This window comes from Castanea sativa, chromosome 7 (genome assembly GCF_040712315.1).
Source record: "Castanea sativa cultivar Marrone di Chiusa Pesio chromosome 7, ASM4071231v1".
Lineage (NCBI taxonomy): Eukaryota > Viridiplantae > Streptophyta > Magnoliopsida > Fagales > Fagaceae > Castanea > Castanea sativa.
In genome coordinates, this window is record NC_134019.1 from 32231586 (window position 1) to 32245924 (window position 14339).

At 36.1% G+C, this 14339-nt stretch overlaps 1 protein-coding gene across 1 annotated transcript; it reads right to left on the reverse strand.

The window, feature by feature from the left end:
• Window positions 1–2805: 2805 nt before the first annotated feature.
• On the reverse strand, window positions 2806–4344 carry LOC142643447 (uncharacterized). Its single transcript, XM_075818081.1, has 2 exons — window positions 4027–4344; window positions 2806–3728 (listed from the first exon to the last, which is right to left on the reverse strand). Exons 1-2 carry the CDS (start codon window positions 4265–4267, stop codon window positions 3466–3468), a joined length of 504 nt encoding a protein of 167 aa, XP_075674196.1. The 5' UTR covers window positions 4268–4344; the 3' UTR covers window positions 2806–3465.
• Window positions 4345–14339: the final 9995 nt, after the last annotated feature.

A 14339-nucleotide genomic window follows, 5' to 3' on the forward strand; every position in this document is an offset into this window, starting at 1 on the left:
CGGTCGGGTCTGGTGGCTCAGGTTTTGGAGAAAAAAACCCGCCACTCGACCCGCTAGTGTCAGGTCTTCGGTGCGGAAACCCGTAACCGACCCACAGGAGCATCGGTTTGGGCTGAAATCGGGTGGAGATCGGGCGGTTTGGTCGGTCCGGCGGGTGTGAGTCAGGTCTAAACACCCCTACCTGAGACCGGATCATATGTGTTCTCGCTGGGTAGGATGTGACTTGCCTCATGATCCTACCATTTTCTCTCATACTAAAAAAAAAAGGTTCAAACAAACAAACACAATAATAGGTTCAAACTTCCAATTTTATTCGGTTGCTGTCAAGATTACATTTGTATTACGAATTTAGTATTTTGGGCGTGTACATCTGGACGCTATTACATTGGGACTTCTGCTACCAAACTAATGTATTTTGGGCGTGTTCTATGTGCTTGGTCAATAGCTCAACTCAATAGGTGGGCTCAATATGGAAAGTTTGGATAAATGTTTTCATTTTTTCCAAAGCTCCCATATTTTTTATTTTTATTTTTAGGTAAAAAAGCTTCTCATTTTTTATTAATAAAAAAACACAAGAGGATTTAAACTCTTGTTGTCTTTTTTTTTTTTTTTGAGAATCTACTCTTGTTGTCTGAGTTGAAAACAATTGGAGGTGTCGGTTGAGCTATCAGTTTTTTGGCTATATTTCTACAAATTTGTCTAAGAAAAATCCATCAAATGGACATGAATTCAGGAAATAAAGTAATAGACAAAGATAGGCTGAGTTGTAAACTCATGTGTGTCTCTCTCTCATACTGACCAATGGAAAGTATATTTTCCCTCCAACATTTTCTTGGTCGTTTTTACTTTTTTTTACTTAAAATTCAAAGGAATTGATGAGTGGGTTGTTGTCGATAGTGGAGGAATTTTATAATTCTTCCCTCAAATAAAAGGGGGTAAAATCATATAAATCAGACCAAAACAAAGTGAAATCTAGAAAATACACTACTAAACAAAGAACAGATTGAGAAACGTGGTTAAAGAAAAAACGTATGTAATGATTACATAAAATATATATATATATATATATATATATATATATATATATATATATATATATATATATATATTTCATGCTATTGAGAGAACAAATATGTCATACGATTGAGTGATGTTATGATGACGGTTTTATGTAACAACACTTTCCTTTAATCATATAATATTTTTTTTCTTTGGAAATTAATTAATTTTTTTCTTCTGAAAACAAAAATTTAGTTCCTTATGCTATATATGCGTGTTCCACAATATTTGAAGGTGCAAATTCATGATTCAAAATCTAAGAATGAGAATGAAATAGAATATGCCAACTGATGACTACCTGGAATTTAAATGATGAACATCACACTAGTTTAACAAACATGAATTATTGGTCTTGTACTTCTCTTTCCTCGTAATAAAAAGATAAATGTTATGTTCACAACATTTTCATAATAAATTCTATGTGGCAAGTTGTTACGGTTTGTTATTAGTGGGGTAGAAAAGTAATTTCAGTTGTAGATTCAAATTAATTAGAACCAATAACAACAAACCACTTATGATTTGTTGTGAAAATATTGTGAACGTAACACCTCTCTAATAAAAATGTGAAGAATATTTTAACATTCTCACTTTAGGAATTTTTAGAAATACTCATTTCATTTTGAGTATGCTGAAAAGATAAGGCACACTAAGCAATGGAAAGTGTACTACTACTACTAATAATAATAATAATAAGAGTGAAATCCAACATTGGATAATAATAATAAAAGTGAATAGCTAATAATTTAATATTACTTAATTAGGTTCAAACTTATTATCTTAAACTTTTTGGTCAAGTAGCATCCCTATATGTTTTATATTTTCTCAAAAAAAAAAAAAAAAAAAAACTCCTTAATCAGTCTTCCCATGGATATTATCTTCCTAACACCCCTACAATATAACGCCTCATTGTGAGATGAACTCCAATTAAGCCTTCTTGCCCTTTTTTTTTTCCTCACTCAGATATTTTTTAATACAAATATAAAAATTATAAAGTGAATAAACATTTAATATAGTATCATTGTATGTGATATTTTCCGTTCTTCTATATAAGGGAAACAAATTATGAGACAATCTTTTGTTGGATAATGTAAATGTTTGTATATACACTACATCTTTATAAAAATAAATTTTTAATTACTTTGAATATTTGAACCAAACATGACAGCTTTTGCGCTAAAATTTGTTTTCCATGGAGCTGCGTTTTTCAAAAACGCAGTTCAAAATCCCGGTCTGTAGCTGTGTTTTACAAAAACGCGGCTAAAAAACGCGGCCCAAAAACGCGTTTTTCGTAGTGACAATTTATTTGGAATACCGTCTTTATGCTATATCCGTGTTGTACCATTATGTCATGTCATAATTTTAAAAAAAAAAAATGCTCATATAGTCACATCGTACATGTATTAATATCCATACCCATGCCCATACCCATGCTCTCTAGCTACTGGCCTTAAGTAGTTAGCTGATTAGCTCACCTTCAAGCTAAATTTTTTATATCTTCTTTGGTGGTAATCATCATCAAATCAAATAAGCTAATATTGGGATATAAATAGAATTCCAAACCATTTGCATGTACATCCAAGTAATGATTTTGTGCATTGAGGAACATTGATCATTATGCCAAATGTCATAAACATTTCCAATTGTAAAAGATTCCGATACTTTTCAATATATTATTTTAAATATTACACAATGACCAGCAAGGATGCAATTGAGGAACATTGATCATTATGCCAAATGTCATAAACATTTCCAATTGTAAAAGATTCCGATACTTTTCAATATATAATTGTAAATATTACAGAATGACCAGCAAGATGCAAGAGATTCTCAAAAAAAAAAAAAAAAAAAAAAAAACTAAGGATGCAAGAGGCTGCAACTCTGTGGAACATGAATACTCAGTCACAATTGATACATTTATTCTCTTTCATCTCAATTATTCATAACTCATAACATTGTCTGTAAGGACATGGAAAGAAAAAAAAAATCACCTAATATAGAATGTGACTCATAATCTTTAAAATGAGCAATCAATCCCTTAATATTTATTTAAAATTATAAATAGTTTCCAAGTGTTTTTTTATAATTTCAGTCAAATCGCCTCTTGTTTTCCCTTCTAAACTTGAATTCATTTAAATCCTTAAATAATATTAAAAATTCCTCACCTTTAAATTCCTTTAATTTACTAATAATAATAATAATATAGGCTATTTGTAATTTTAAGTGAAGTTGAAGGATTGATTGCTCAGTTTCAAAATTTAGGTAATACATCAAAAATTGGGTGATACTTTAGAGTATTTTTTGTAATTTATATATAAAAAAAAACTCTCATTATTTGCTAACACACAACAAACGTAAAAAGATAGAGTAGCAAGTAAAATTTCCCATGGAATGCACATTCTCTACTAATTATCTATACCAGCGGAATATTGGCATCACAAAGAACTTCATGGTTCCATTCATGCAATGGAGGCCATTGCGCTCACCACAAGCAAAGTAATGAGGTTGCCATGGCCTTTTCAGCACAAACTTGAAGCCCTCCCCAGCTCCTTGTGTTGTATTTCCCACCTTCTTGGCATTTTTCAAGTCACATTTAATGAAGCTCCGGAGGTTTGGTAGCAAGTAAACACTGTGAGGAAATGTTTTTGGAGTTGGGGGATCATATTTGAAAACTGCAATCAACATCATATAAACAATTATTTTCCATGCATATTTTAATACAACAAAACAAAAACAAAAAAATGCACACATTTTTCATGTCCCTTAAGGATCCAACTTGATAATCTATGAATAAATAAAGTGAAGACAAAGTTCAAAGTTAGAATTGACTATTTTGATATCTTGATGAATTTTATAACTTGTCAGAAAACACAAGCGGTTTAAAAATATGATTTTGGTCACTATATTTTACAACCTGAACTATGCATGGAAATATGTAACAAGTAGCAATAGCAAAGAAATCAAGCTCACCTAGAGTGTCATTTAGATAGAAAGGGCCATGTTTGATTGCCCATTCGGTGTAGTTAAAGCCATAGTTCCAGTGGTAGGAGTCACCCACGATGATCCTGTTGGAAGTTTGTGTATTATTGGGGTGATAAGGGCCACGGTAAGGCCAATTCCCAAATTGCCAACCCTTGTTGGCTGTGCTAACTGCCATTGTGGAAGCAATTAGGAACACCAACATGAGTCCTTGTGCAATTGTGAGACCCATAGTATGATTTGCAACTTAGGAAAGAGACTAGAGAGTGAAATAATTAAGAGGGTGAGATACAAACAAAGAGCTAGATGCTAGTACTTAGTAATGATAGCATTACATAAGTGGGTATTTATATTGGTATAGAGGGAATGAAAGTGGGGAGAGAGAGAAGTGCAAACTAGCCTAATTGACCTCTTTTTCAAAATTGAGTACGCAAGAGTTGGAAAATACAATGTAAAAGCTCCATCAAAAAGTCATGTTTTCAGTTCTCCACTTGGCCGACGCATTATACACGTTCATATATGGATTTAGCCTTTGACCAATGACAGATGCTAAAAAAGTAGAAAAGACCTTTCCTTTTCATTTTCTCTAATTACTATTTTAGGATATATATATTGTGCCGTCACAGTTTTTCCTTTAGGACCTTTTCTTTCTTTCTTCTTCTTATTATTTAAAAAAATAAAAAAATTCCATATATTTGTTTAAACACTTTGGTAGTTTGGTACATAATCACGTCCTTAAGGAAAAATGTTCTTATATATTTGTTGAAGTACATTTGGTGCACGCAACATCTATAATTTATCAAATGTCCATATTTATAACTTTTTCGACATTTAAAGCGTGAGCAGTGCAATGCAAATTATACACAGAAAAAAATAGGTGAGAATTATTGCCCATCCTTCAATTCCTCAATCCCTAAAAAAAACCAAGTTCCATATTATAGACTTTACAAGCAAATTCACTAACATCTACAATGACATTTCTTATGCAAAAACCAAGTTTATTTTGGCAAATCACTAAAGGACGCATATGTATAGCAGTATAATAATAATGTCGTTAGACTTCTCAACAATATGAAAGCCCTCTCTCAAAAGTCAATAAACTAAGAATTGCGAAAGGGAGCTCCAATTAATATTGGGTTGTAGAAAATAAAGTAGAAATTTTCCCTCAAACCAAAAAGGAGTCAACTGTATAACCTGAATTTTCCAATTTAGACCACTGTATGCGGGAAATCAAGACAGAAATGCTCTTTGAACTGACTGATTTTGACAGAAATGGAAAAAGAAGTATAAATATTGAAATATATCGATATGATATTCCGCGTTTTGTTTGAGGGACAAGTATATAATTCAACTGGGTGATGTGATGATGACGGTTAAATTGCACAATATATATGCCATCATTCTTCTAGAAATTATAGTAAATTTTTTCCTTCTAGATTGAATTCATTCTATTCTCTTATTAAGTATATTAACCAAGAAAACATGAACTTTAATGAGTTATCATCGTATGCTTAATGTTTTTTCCCAATATCATACATGAATACAGCTTTTACTTTGCCTCATGTGAAAATATATATCAACTCTTATCTCAAATTTTATTGTGTCGATAGAGGATATTCCACCACAATTTATTTCAATAATTCCGACTGATTTAGCCCCTTTTTTTTATAAAAAAAATAAAATAAAATAAAAATAAAAACTTCGTTGTCTTTCTTCTGAAAAAAAAAAAAAGAAAAAAAAAAAGCTCCTCTTCTTGTACATCTCATCTCTCTCAATCTTTGGTTCTTGCCAACTTGTATTTCATGCAGACATGCAATAAATAAATATGCCATATCACTATAGGAAAATAGGCCTGGAAAATAGGCCTTTTGTAACAGCCCAAATCGCTGCAAAAAATAAAAAAACGCTGCAAGATTTTTGCGTTATGGTTTTTATCTGTTACATAGGTTTTGTTTTCGTGACCGCTATAATATATAATATATTTTCTTTCTTTATTTTTTTTTTCTAAATGTCCTTTCCATTTTTTTTAATACCGAAAATTTTATCAGGTCTATAAAGAAGATTGTAAGATTTTGTATCTTTTAGTGGTCTGCACTATCTACAATCAATATAAAAAAAGAGTGTCTATAATATAGTACTACAATACAAGTGTGGGGGGTAAGATTTATAAAATAAACAAACGGGTCGTGAGCTTGATTAATTGGTACCAGTTTGTTTTCGCCATTGGGCCCCTAAGCCCACAAGTCAGCCTATACTACAGACATCCGAGGAACCGCCCGGGGATGAATGTCTCCTCGGATGGGCCCGGCGAACACCCTGGGACTTGCCAAAAAGATTAAAGGCAGAGTTCTGGAAAAACTATTAGGTAAAAGGGGGATCCAAGTACCCTCTAGAGGCAACGGCGTGACAGAAATATCTGAGAAAAAGGCTGCTACCTCCACATTAAAGACCCTGCACCTACCTCCCTGGCTGCATTAATGAGAAAATGACCCCTGAATAGTAGAATTCAACTTTCCTGCTATTATTTAAAAACTTCAAGAAGGTGGTGGAGAGAGGGGCACCTAAGGATAAGATTTGTGTGACACGTGAATGTAAGAGGGAAGAAGAAGAATATTTAAGAAGAGAAGGGAGAAAAGAAAAAGGGGGATCTGTCAGTTAGCTAAAAAAAGGAACTAAGAACTGTAATTTTTGGCATAAAAGAGAAGCAATATACAAATCGTCCTCGGCTTACGTCCGAGGAGGTTCCCTAGTCATATTGGTTTATCATTTACAAAGATTGTGGCATTCTAGCCTGCTTATCAAGTTTCCAACACCCCTAAATTAGATTTCAAATCCACACTCTACAAATCTTATTGTTTAAGGCTCATTGGGCCTGAGCTCACATCTATCTTTGGGTCCAGGTGCAATTGTGCGCTTACAACAAGTAACCTCCAATTCCTCACTAATCTATGAGTGTCTTTAAATTACCAAACACTTTATGCGATGAGATGACAAGTATGGTTCGAAAATTTTGGTGGGGGCAAACTAATGAAAAAACTAAGATGGCATGGGTTAGTTGGGACAAAGTTTGTATACCAAAAGAGGAGGGTGGCTTAGGCTTTCGAGATCTTAAAGCTTTTAATCTTGCACTTTTAGCCAAACAAGGGTGGAGGCTTCAAACAAATACATCATCTCTGGTCTATAGAGTTTTAAAGGCGAGGTATTTTCCAGATAGTGACTTTCTTTTCTTGGGGCTGAATTGGGCTCTCGACCATCATTTGCATGGAGAAGCATTATTGCGGCATAGAAAATTGTCAAAAAAGGGTGTAAATGATAGGTGGGTGATGGGAAATCAATCGGTATTTGGACTGATAAATGGCTTAATGATCCGTCTTACTTACAAGTGTTGTCCCAGCCAAGCACCATCCACGCTCAATTTACGGTGAGTGTACTCATTGATCCCCAAACAAGCGCATGGCGTGAAGAGCTAGTTTGTTGAATTTTTATTCCAGTAGATGTCCATTCAATCCTCAGCATTCCTTTAAGTGGTCGTCTTCCACATGACAGGCTAGTGTGGGCTTATACTCCAAAGGGACGGTTTACAGTTAGAAGTGCGTACAAGCTTGCAGTGACTGAATTTCTAGTGGAGAGTAGAGTGGTGTCCTCCAATGTTGATACACACAAAACATTTTGGAGAAGATTATGGGGCTTGAATTTGCCAAATAAAATTAAGTCTTTCGCCTAGAGAGTTTGTTGTAATATCCTCCCAACAAAAATGAATTTGCGTCAGTGACAGGTCATTGATGAAGCTTGGTGTGAAGCTTGCGGTCTAGGGGAAGAATCTAGTGGCCATGCGTTCTGGGAGTGTGGGAAAGCATAGGAAGTGTGGAGTTTATCCAATATTGTGTTTGAGACATTAAGGAATCCATTATTAAGAATTTGTGGATCTGGTATGGTATTTGATTTTCGTCCTACACGTTGGAGATGACACTTTGGAAATGATTTTTATGGTAGCTAGGTGCATGTGGTTCAATAGGAATGCAGTCCGACATAGGAGTGTTCATCAATCGGCAACAGTGGTGGTGCAAAAATCTCAGATTTTGCTTGCCGAATTTCAGGGAGCAAACCATGTTATTGCTTCACCAAGGATGGAGATTAATGATTCACAAACATTACCAACGGCCCCAAATTACAACGTAAACACGGATGGTGCAGTTTTTAGTCATATTCAGGGGTCTGGGGTCAAGGTGGCGATCCGTGATCATGAAGGAAGGGTTACAGCAGCAATGAGTAGGAAACTTCAACCTTTGGGTCTGCTGGAGATTGAGGCAAAAGCTATGGAAATTGAATTGTTATTTGCATGAGATACCGATATAAGGGATGTGGTAGTTGAAAGTGATTCCAAGATTGTAGTTGACTCTCTACTGGGGTAATGTACTCCTCCTATGATTGTCTCAAATGTTCTGACTGGTATTGCATACAAATTTCAAGATTTTAGATCAGTTCAAGTGTCTCATGTGAAGCGTCAAGGCAATAAACCTACACATCTTCTGGCAAAGTTTGCAAAAGAAATAGATAATATTGATAATTATGTAACATGAATAGAGGAAAATCTATCGTTGATTGAGTCAGCTATTGCTTATGATATACATAATATATCTTCTTCTTAATAAAGTTATAAGTTTCTCATCAAAAAAAAAAAAAAAAGTTACTTGTGCGAACCCTACAAAAAAAAAAAAAAAATCTAAAGCCCTTTATCAATTAAAATTCTTAAATGTCTTTGGAAAAAAAAAAAACTGGTAATGAATCGGAAAAGAAACTTCATTCCAGAAAAGTGGACCAAAATAGACCGAATAGACCAAGTAGACCGAATTGGACAAAGTGGGCTGAATGGATCATAATAGACAGAAATGGACCAAATAGACGAAAGTTGACCGAAATAGAAGCAAATGGACCGAAATGAACCAAATGAGACAAAAGTAAACAGAATGACCGAAATAGACTGAATTAGACCAACTCATTATTTTGCATTACCATTTTAGTATTATTATTGAAAGCTCTTCTATTTTTTCCCTAAAGGTTAATAAATTTCCATTCATCTTAAGTTAAGGTTGATGCACTTTTCAATCACAAAAACACCTAGGAATGTGATGAGATTTATGCACAAAAAATTAATTCACCCACAAACCTAACACTTAAAAATGAATATTGAAATAGCAATGAACCCCAAATTGACATCAATGGAAAATGTGAATATGAATGAAAAAATATTTTATAAATAAAAGCCTCTGAACATGCTCTACGCACATGTCGAAACCTCTAAATCCAAAGGCCCATTGCCCACCCCTCAACCCAAATGGGCGAACACCCTAATCTCATTCCTTTCTAGTTATTTGAAGGAGATTTTTCCCTTTCGAAAACCTTCGGCCTTTTCACTCTTGGCCAAGCGCACGGATGTTCCCATAGGCAAAGGTAGGCAAATATGGAAAGTCTGCATAAACATTTTTATTTTTTTAAAGCTCCCATGTATTTTTAATATATTAGGATATTTTGGGATAAAAGGGATTAATATTTTTTAGTATGTTTCTATAACTTGGTCAAAGAAAAATCCATCATTGGACAAGAATCCAGGAAAAGAGTAGGCTGAGTGGTAAGCACATGCCCACTTCTCTCTTCTATCTCTCACATTTTCTTGTTCCTTTTAACTTTCTTTAACTCAAAATTCAAAGGAATTGATGAACGAGTTGTTGGTGGAGGAATTTTATAATTCAGATCCCTCTTCCAAAAGGGGGTCAGCAAAAATCATATAAGTCAGCGTTGTTCATCTCTTTTGATGAATGAAATTGGACCAAAACAAAGTCAAAGCTAGAAAATACACTAAACAAAGAACGGATTGAGAAACGTGTTTAAGATAAAACGTATGTAATGATTATATATATACATATTTCATGCTATTGACTATTGAGAACAAGTATGTCATACAATTGAGTGCTGTGATGATGCCGGTTGAATGTAACAATACAATCCTTTATAGTAATATACTAATATTTTTCTTTGAAAATGAATTTTATTTTCTGGCCGAACTTTGAATGTTCTTTCATTATATGCTTTTGATTAACTACTTTGGTTCCGTTTGCTAAGTCTACGCGTGTTCCAAAAAATTTGAAGGTGCAAAGTTATGATTCAAAATCTAAGAATGAGAATGAAATATATAGATTATGCCAGCTGAATGACTATGGGGATTTAGATGATGAATATAACACTGGTTTAACAAACATAAATTATTAGTTCTCTATCTTATCTCATACTAGTCCAAAAGAAAAAAAAAATTATAAAAAAAAGGCTTCTCTTATGTGGCATGTCCCTCAAAGCACAAACAGATAATCAATGAGAACATAATCTGGGTGCTTATAATGTTCTCAGCATCTTCTTGTAATAGATCTCTTTGTGTGCTTGTGAAGATGTATTCATTTGAACTCTTCCAGCTTGTTTGGGAGAGAAAAAAAAAAGTAAAATATATTGCAAAGGCATTTGCCTATTTGAAAGTATAAAATGATTAGAAGAATCCGCATCTCATTTCCACTTAAGTATACCTCAAGATCCCCAAAAAGAAAAAGAAAAAGAAAAAGTTAATTCCTCTTAAAAGTGGGATAAACACTATTTCCTTTTTTTTTTTTTTTTTTTGATATCATAAACACTATTTCCTTTATTCAAATAAAAGTAACATATCCATTTTATCCTTATTAATTATGAGTGATGATGCACAAAAAATCATCAGTGAGTTGATCGTCCAAACGTGTCAATGGATGCACCTGAAGAACAAAAGAGAAGAACCAATCAAAGGGCATCGGTGGGATACCGGCCAAAGACCATCCGAAGGTTAAGTTAGAAGAGAGCTCCAACAATGCTAGAGAGTATGAGCTTTAGAGAAATTGTGCGTACCTTGTATTCTAAGGGTCCATGGGTTTTTATAGTAGAGTCGGCCTCCGTTTCTTGCGCACCAAGGCACTTTCTTATAGGGAAGATCTTCATTAATGGGCGTATATTACGAAATCCTTCTCAGTTAGGATTTTATTTGCATTAGGATTCTATGAGTTAGAGTCAATCGTGAGACGCAAGTTATTTCCATTTAGGAGTCCTTGGAGCTTAATCAAACCGGAAGAATGCCACGTGGCCCTTATACCTGTCCACTATGTCTGTGCACTTTGGACCCGTCCACTCTTAGCCAATTGGCCCAAGGTCGTCGTGTCTGTTCAAGAGCATCCGTCATCAATTTTTTACCCTCTTCAGCTGCCCCCTCAGCACATGGATCCGTCAATTTCACCCTGAACGGATTCATGGGGTGACAAATTCTTGCAGTTGTTGTCTTATATACATTTGTGTTTAACCTCTTTCTTTTGTGTCATGAAAAATCCTTAAGTGCTTAAATCCGTCCTTTTTTTGAGCTATGTTCACCATTTTTTTCTTTTTTTTTTTCTTTTTTTGGGAACCATTAACTCGTCACTTTTAGATAAGTTTTCATGTACTTGTCTACCTCGTGGACGTAGTTAATGTGGATTCCTTTTTTAGGTGTATCCGTCCACCTTGTGTGGACTTAGTATTTATCAGACACATTCAAGTCCTCACCCGTCCTTCTTGTTGAGTCAGTTTCATTATATGTACTTTATTCTAGTAGGAATACATTCAAGCATCCCTCACACATTTTCAGGTGCATCCGTCCACATAGTGGATTCGTTAATAATAAGATATAATAAGGCACGTCCTTCTTGTTGACTCAAACTCATTCAAGTAAGGATACATTCAAGTATCCCTTACACCTTTTTCAGGTGTATCCGTCCACCTAGTGGATTCGTTAATAATAAGATATTATTATTTGTGAATAATAAGACACATTCAAGTACCCCTCACACCTTTTTCAGGTGTATTCCTCCATCCTATGGACAAACTTGGATGCTTTTTAACACATTTGTTCATTATGTAGACTTATTCATATATCTGTCCATCTTGTGGACTTATAACATGAGTTGGCATCCGTCCACTTTGTGGATTTAAAAATTTTTAATACTGGTTTGTATCCGTCCGTTCTATAGGCTTAGTAAATTTTGGATACTAGTTTGTATCCGTCAATTCTATGGACTTTGTAAATTTTTGGATAATAGTTTGTCACTTTGGTGACTTGGTTGGATGATTTCTATTCGAGTCAATCATCTTTGGAGGATCACTTGGGTCGTTCGTCACCTGGATCATTTATCGCCTTGTAGGTAGGAAGATTTGGATCTTCTACCAAGGTACTCGTTAGTGGATTGGTTCGTCTGTCCACCCGTAGGTAAGGAATTAATTAAAATTTTTTTTTTTTTTTTACCAAGGCACATGTGAAGGGCTTGGCTCGTCCGTCCTCTAGTAGGCAGGAAGACTTAGAATTTTGACCAAGGCACTTGTGAGTGACTTGGTTCATCCGTTGACCTGTAGGTAGAAAGACTAAGAATTTTGACCAAGGCACTTGTAGGTGGCTTGGTTCGTCCTTCCACCCGTACGTAGGAAGACTTAGAATTTTGACCAAAGCACTTGTGAGTGACTTGGTTTGTCCTTCGTGGGTAGGAGACTTATATTACCAAGGCACACATGAGTGGCTTGGTTCAGCCTTCCACCCATAGGTAGGACTTAAATTTTGTACCAAGGAACTTGTGGGTGACTTGGTTCGTCCATCCACCCGTAGGTAGGGAGACTTAGAATTTTGACCAAGGCACTTGTGGGTGACTTGGTTCGTCCGTCCATCCGTAGGTAGGAAGATTTAGAATTTTGACCAAGACACTTGTGGGTGACTTTGTTCGTCCGTCCATTCGTAGGTAGGAAGACTTAAAATTTTTTCCAAGATACTCGTGAGTGGCTTGGTTCGTCCTTCCACCATTAGGTAGGAAGACAGAATTTTGGCCAAGGCACATGTGGGTGACTTGGTTCGTCCTTCCACCCGTAGGTTGGAAGACATAGAATTTTGACCAAGGCACTTGTGGATGACTTGGTTCGTCCATCCACTCGTAGGTAGGAAGGCTTAAAATTTTGTCAAAGGCACTCGTGAGTGGCTTGGTTCGTCCTTCCACCAGAAGGGAGGAAGACAGAATATTCACCAAGACATTTGTGGGTAACTTGGTTGGTCCGTCCACCCGTAGGTAGGAAGATTTAAAATTTTGACCAAGACACTTGTGGGTGACTTGGTTCCTCTGTCCACCCGTAGGTAGGAAGACTTAAAATTTTTTCTAAGGCACTCGTGAATGGCTTGGTTCATCCTTCCACCAGTAGGGAGGAAGAAAGAATTTTGACCAAGGCACATGTGGGTGACTTGGTTCGTCCTTCCACCCGTAAGTCGGAAGACTTAGAATTTTGACCAAGGCACTCGTGGGTGACTTGGTTCGTCCGTCCACCCATAGGTAGGAAGACTTAGAATTTTGACCAAGGCACTTGTGAGTGACTTGGTTCGTCCTTCCACCCGTAGGTAGGAAGACTTAAAATTTTGTCCAAGGCACTCGTGAGTGGCTTGGTTAGTCCTTCCACCATCAGGTAGAAAAACAGAATTTTGACCAAGGCACTTGTGGGTGACTTGGTTCGTCCGTCCACCCATAGGTAGGAAGACTTAGAATTTTGACCAAGGCACTTATGGATGACTTGGTTCGTCCGTCCACCCATAGGTAGGAAGACTTAAAATTTTGTCTAAGGCACTCATGAGTGGCTCGGTTCGTCCTTCCACCATTAGGTAGGAAGACAGAATTTTGACCAAGGCACATGTGGGTGACTTGGTTCGTCCTTCCACCCGTAGGTCGGAAGACTTAGAATTTTGACCAAGGCACTTGTGGGTGACTTGGTTCATCCGTCCACCCATAGGTAGGAAGACTTAGAATTTTGACCAAGGCACTTGTGGGTGACTTGGTTCGTCCTTCCACCCGTAGGTAGGAAGACTTAAAATTTTGTCCAAGGCATTCGTGAGTGGCTTGGTTCGTCCTTCCACCATTAGGTACAAAGACAGAATTTTGACCAAGGCACATGTGGGTGACTTGGTTCGTCCTTCCAGCCGTAGGTCGGAAGACTTAGAATTTTGACCAAGGCACTTATGGGTGACTTGGTTCGTCCGTCCACCCATAGGTAGGAAGACTTAGAATTTTGACCAAGGCACTTGTGAGTGACTTGGTTCGTCCTTCCACCCGTAGGTAGGAAGACTTAAAATTTTGTCCAAGGCACTCGTGAGTGGCTTGGTTCGTCCTTCCACCATTAGGTAGAAAGACAGAATTTTGACCAAGCACATGTGGGTGACTTGGTTCGTCCTTCCACCCGTA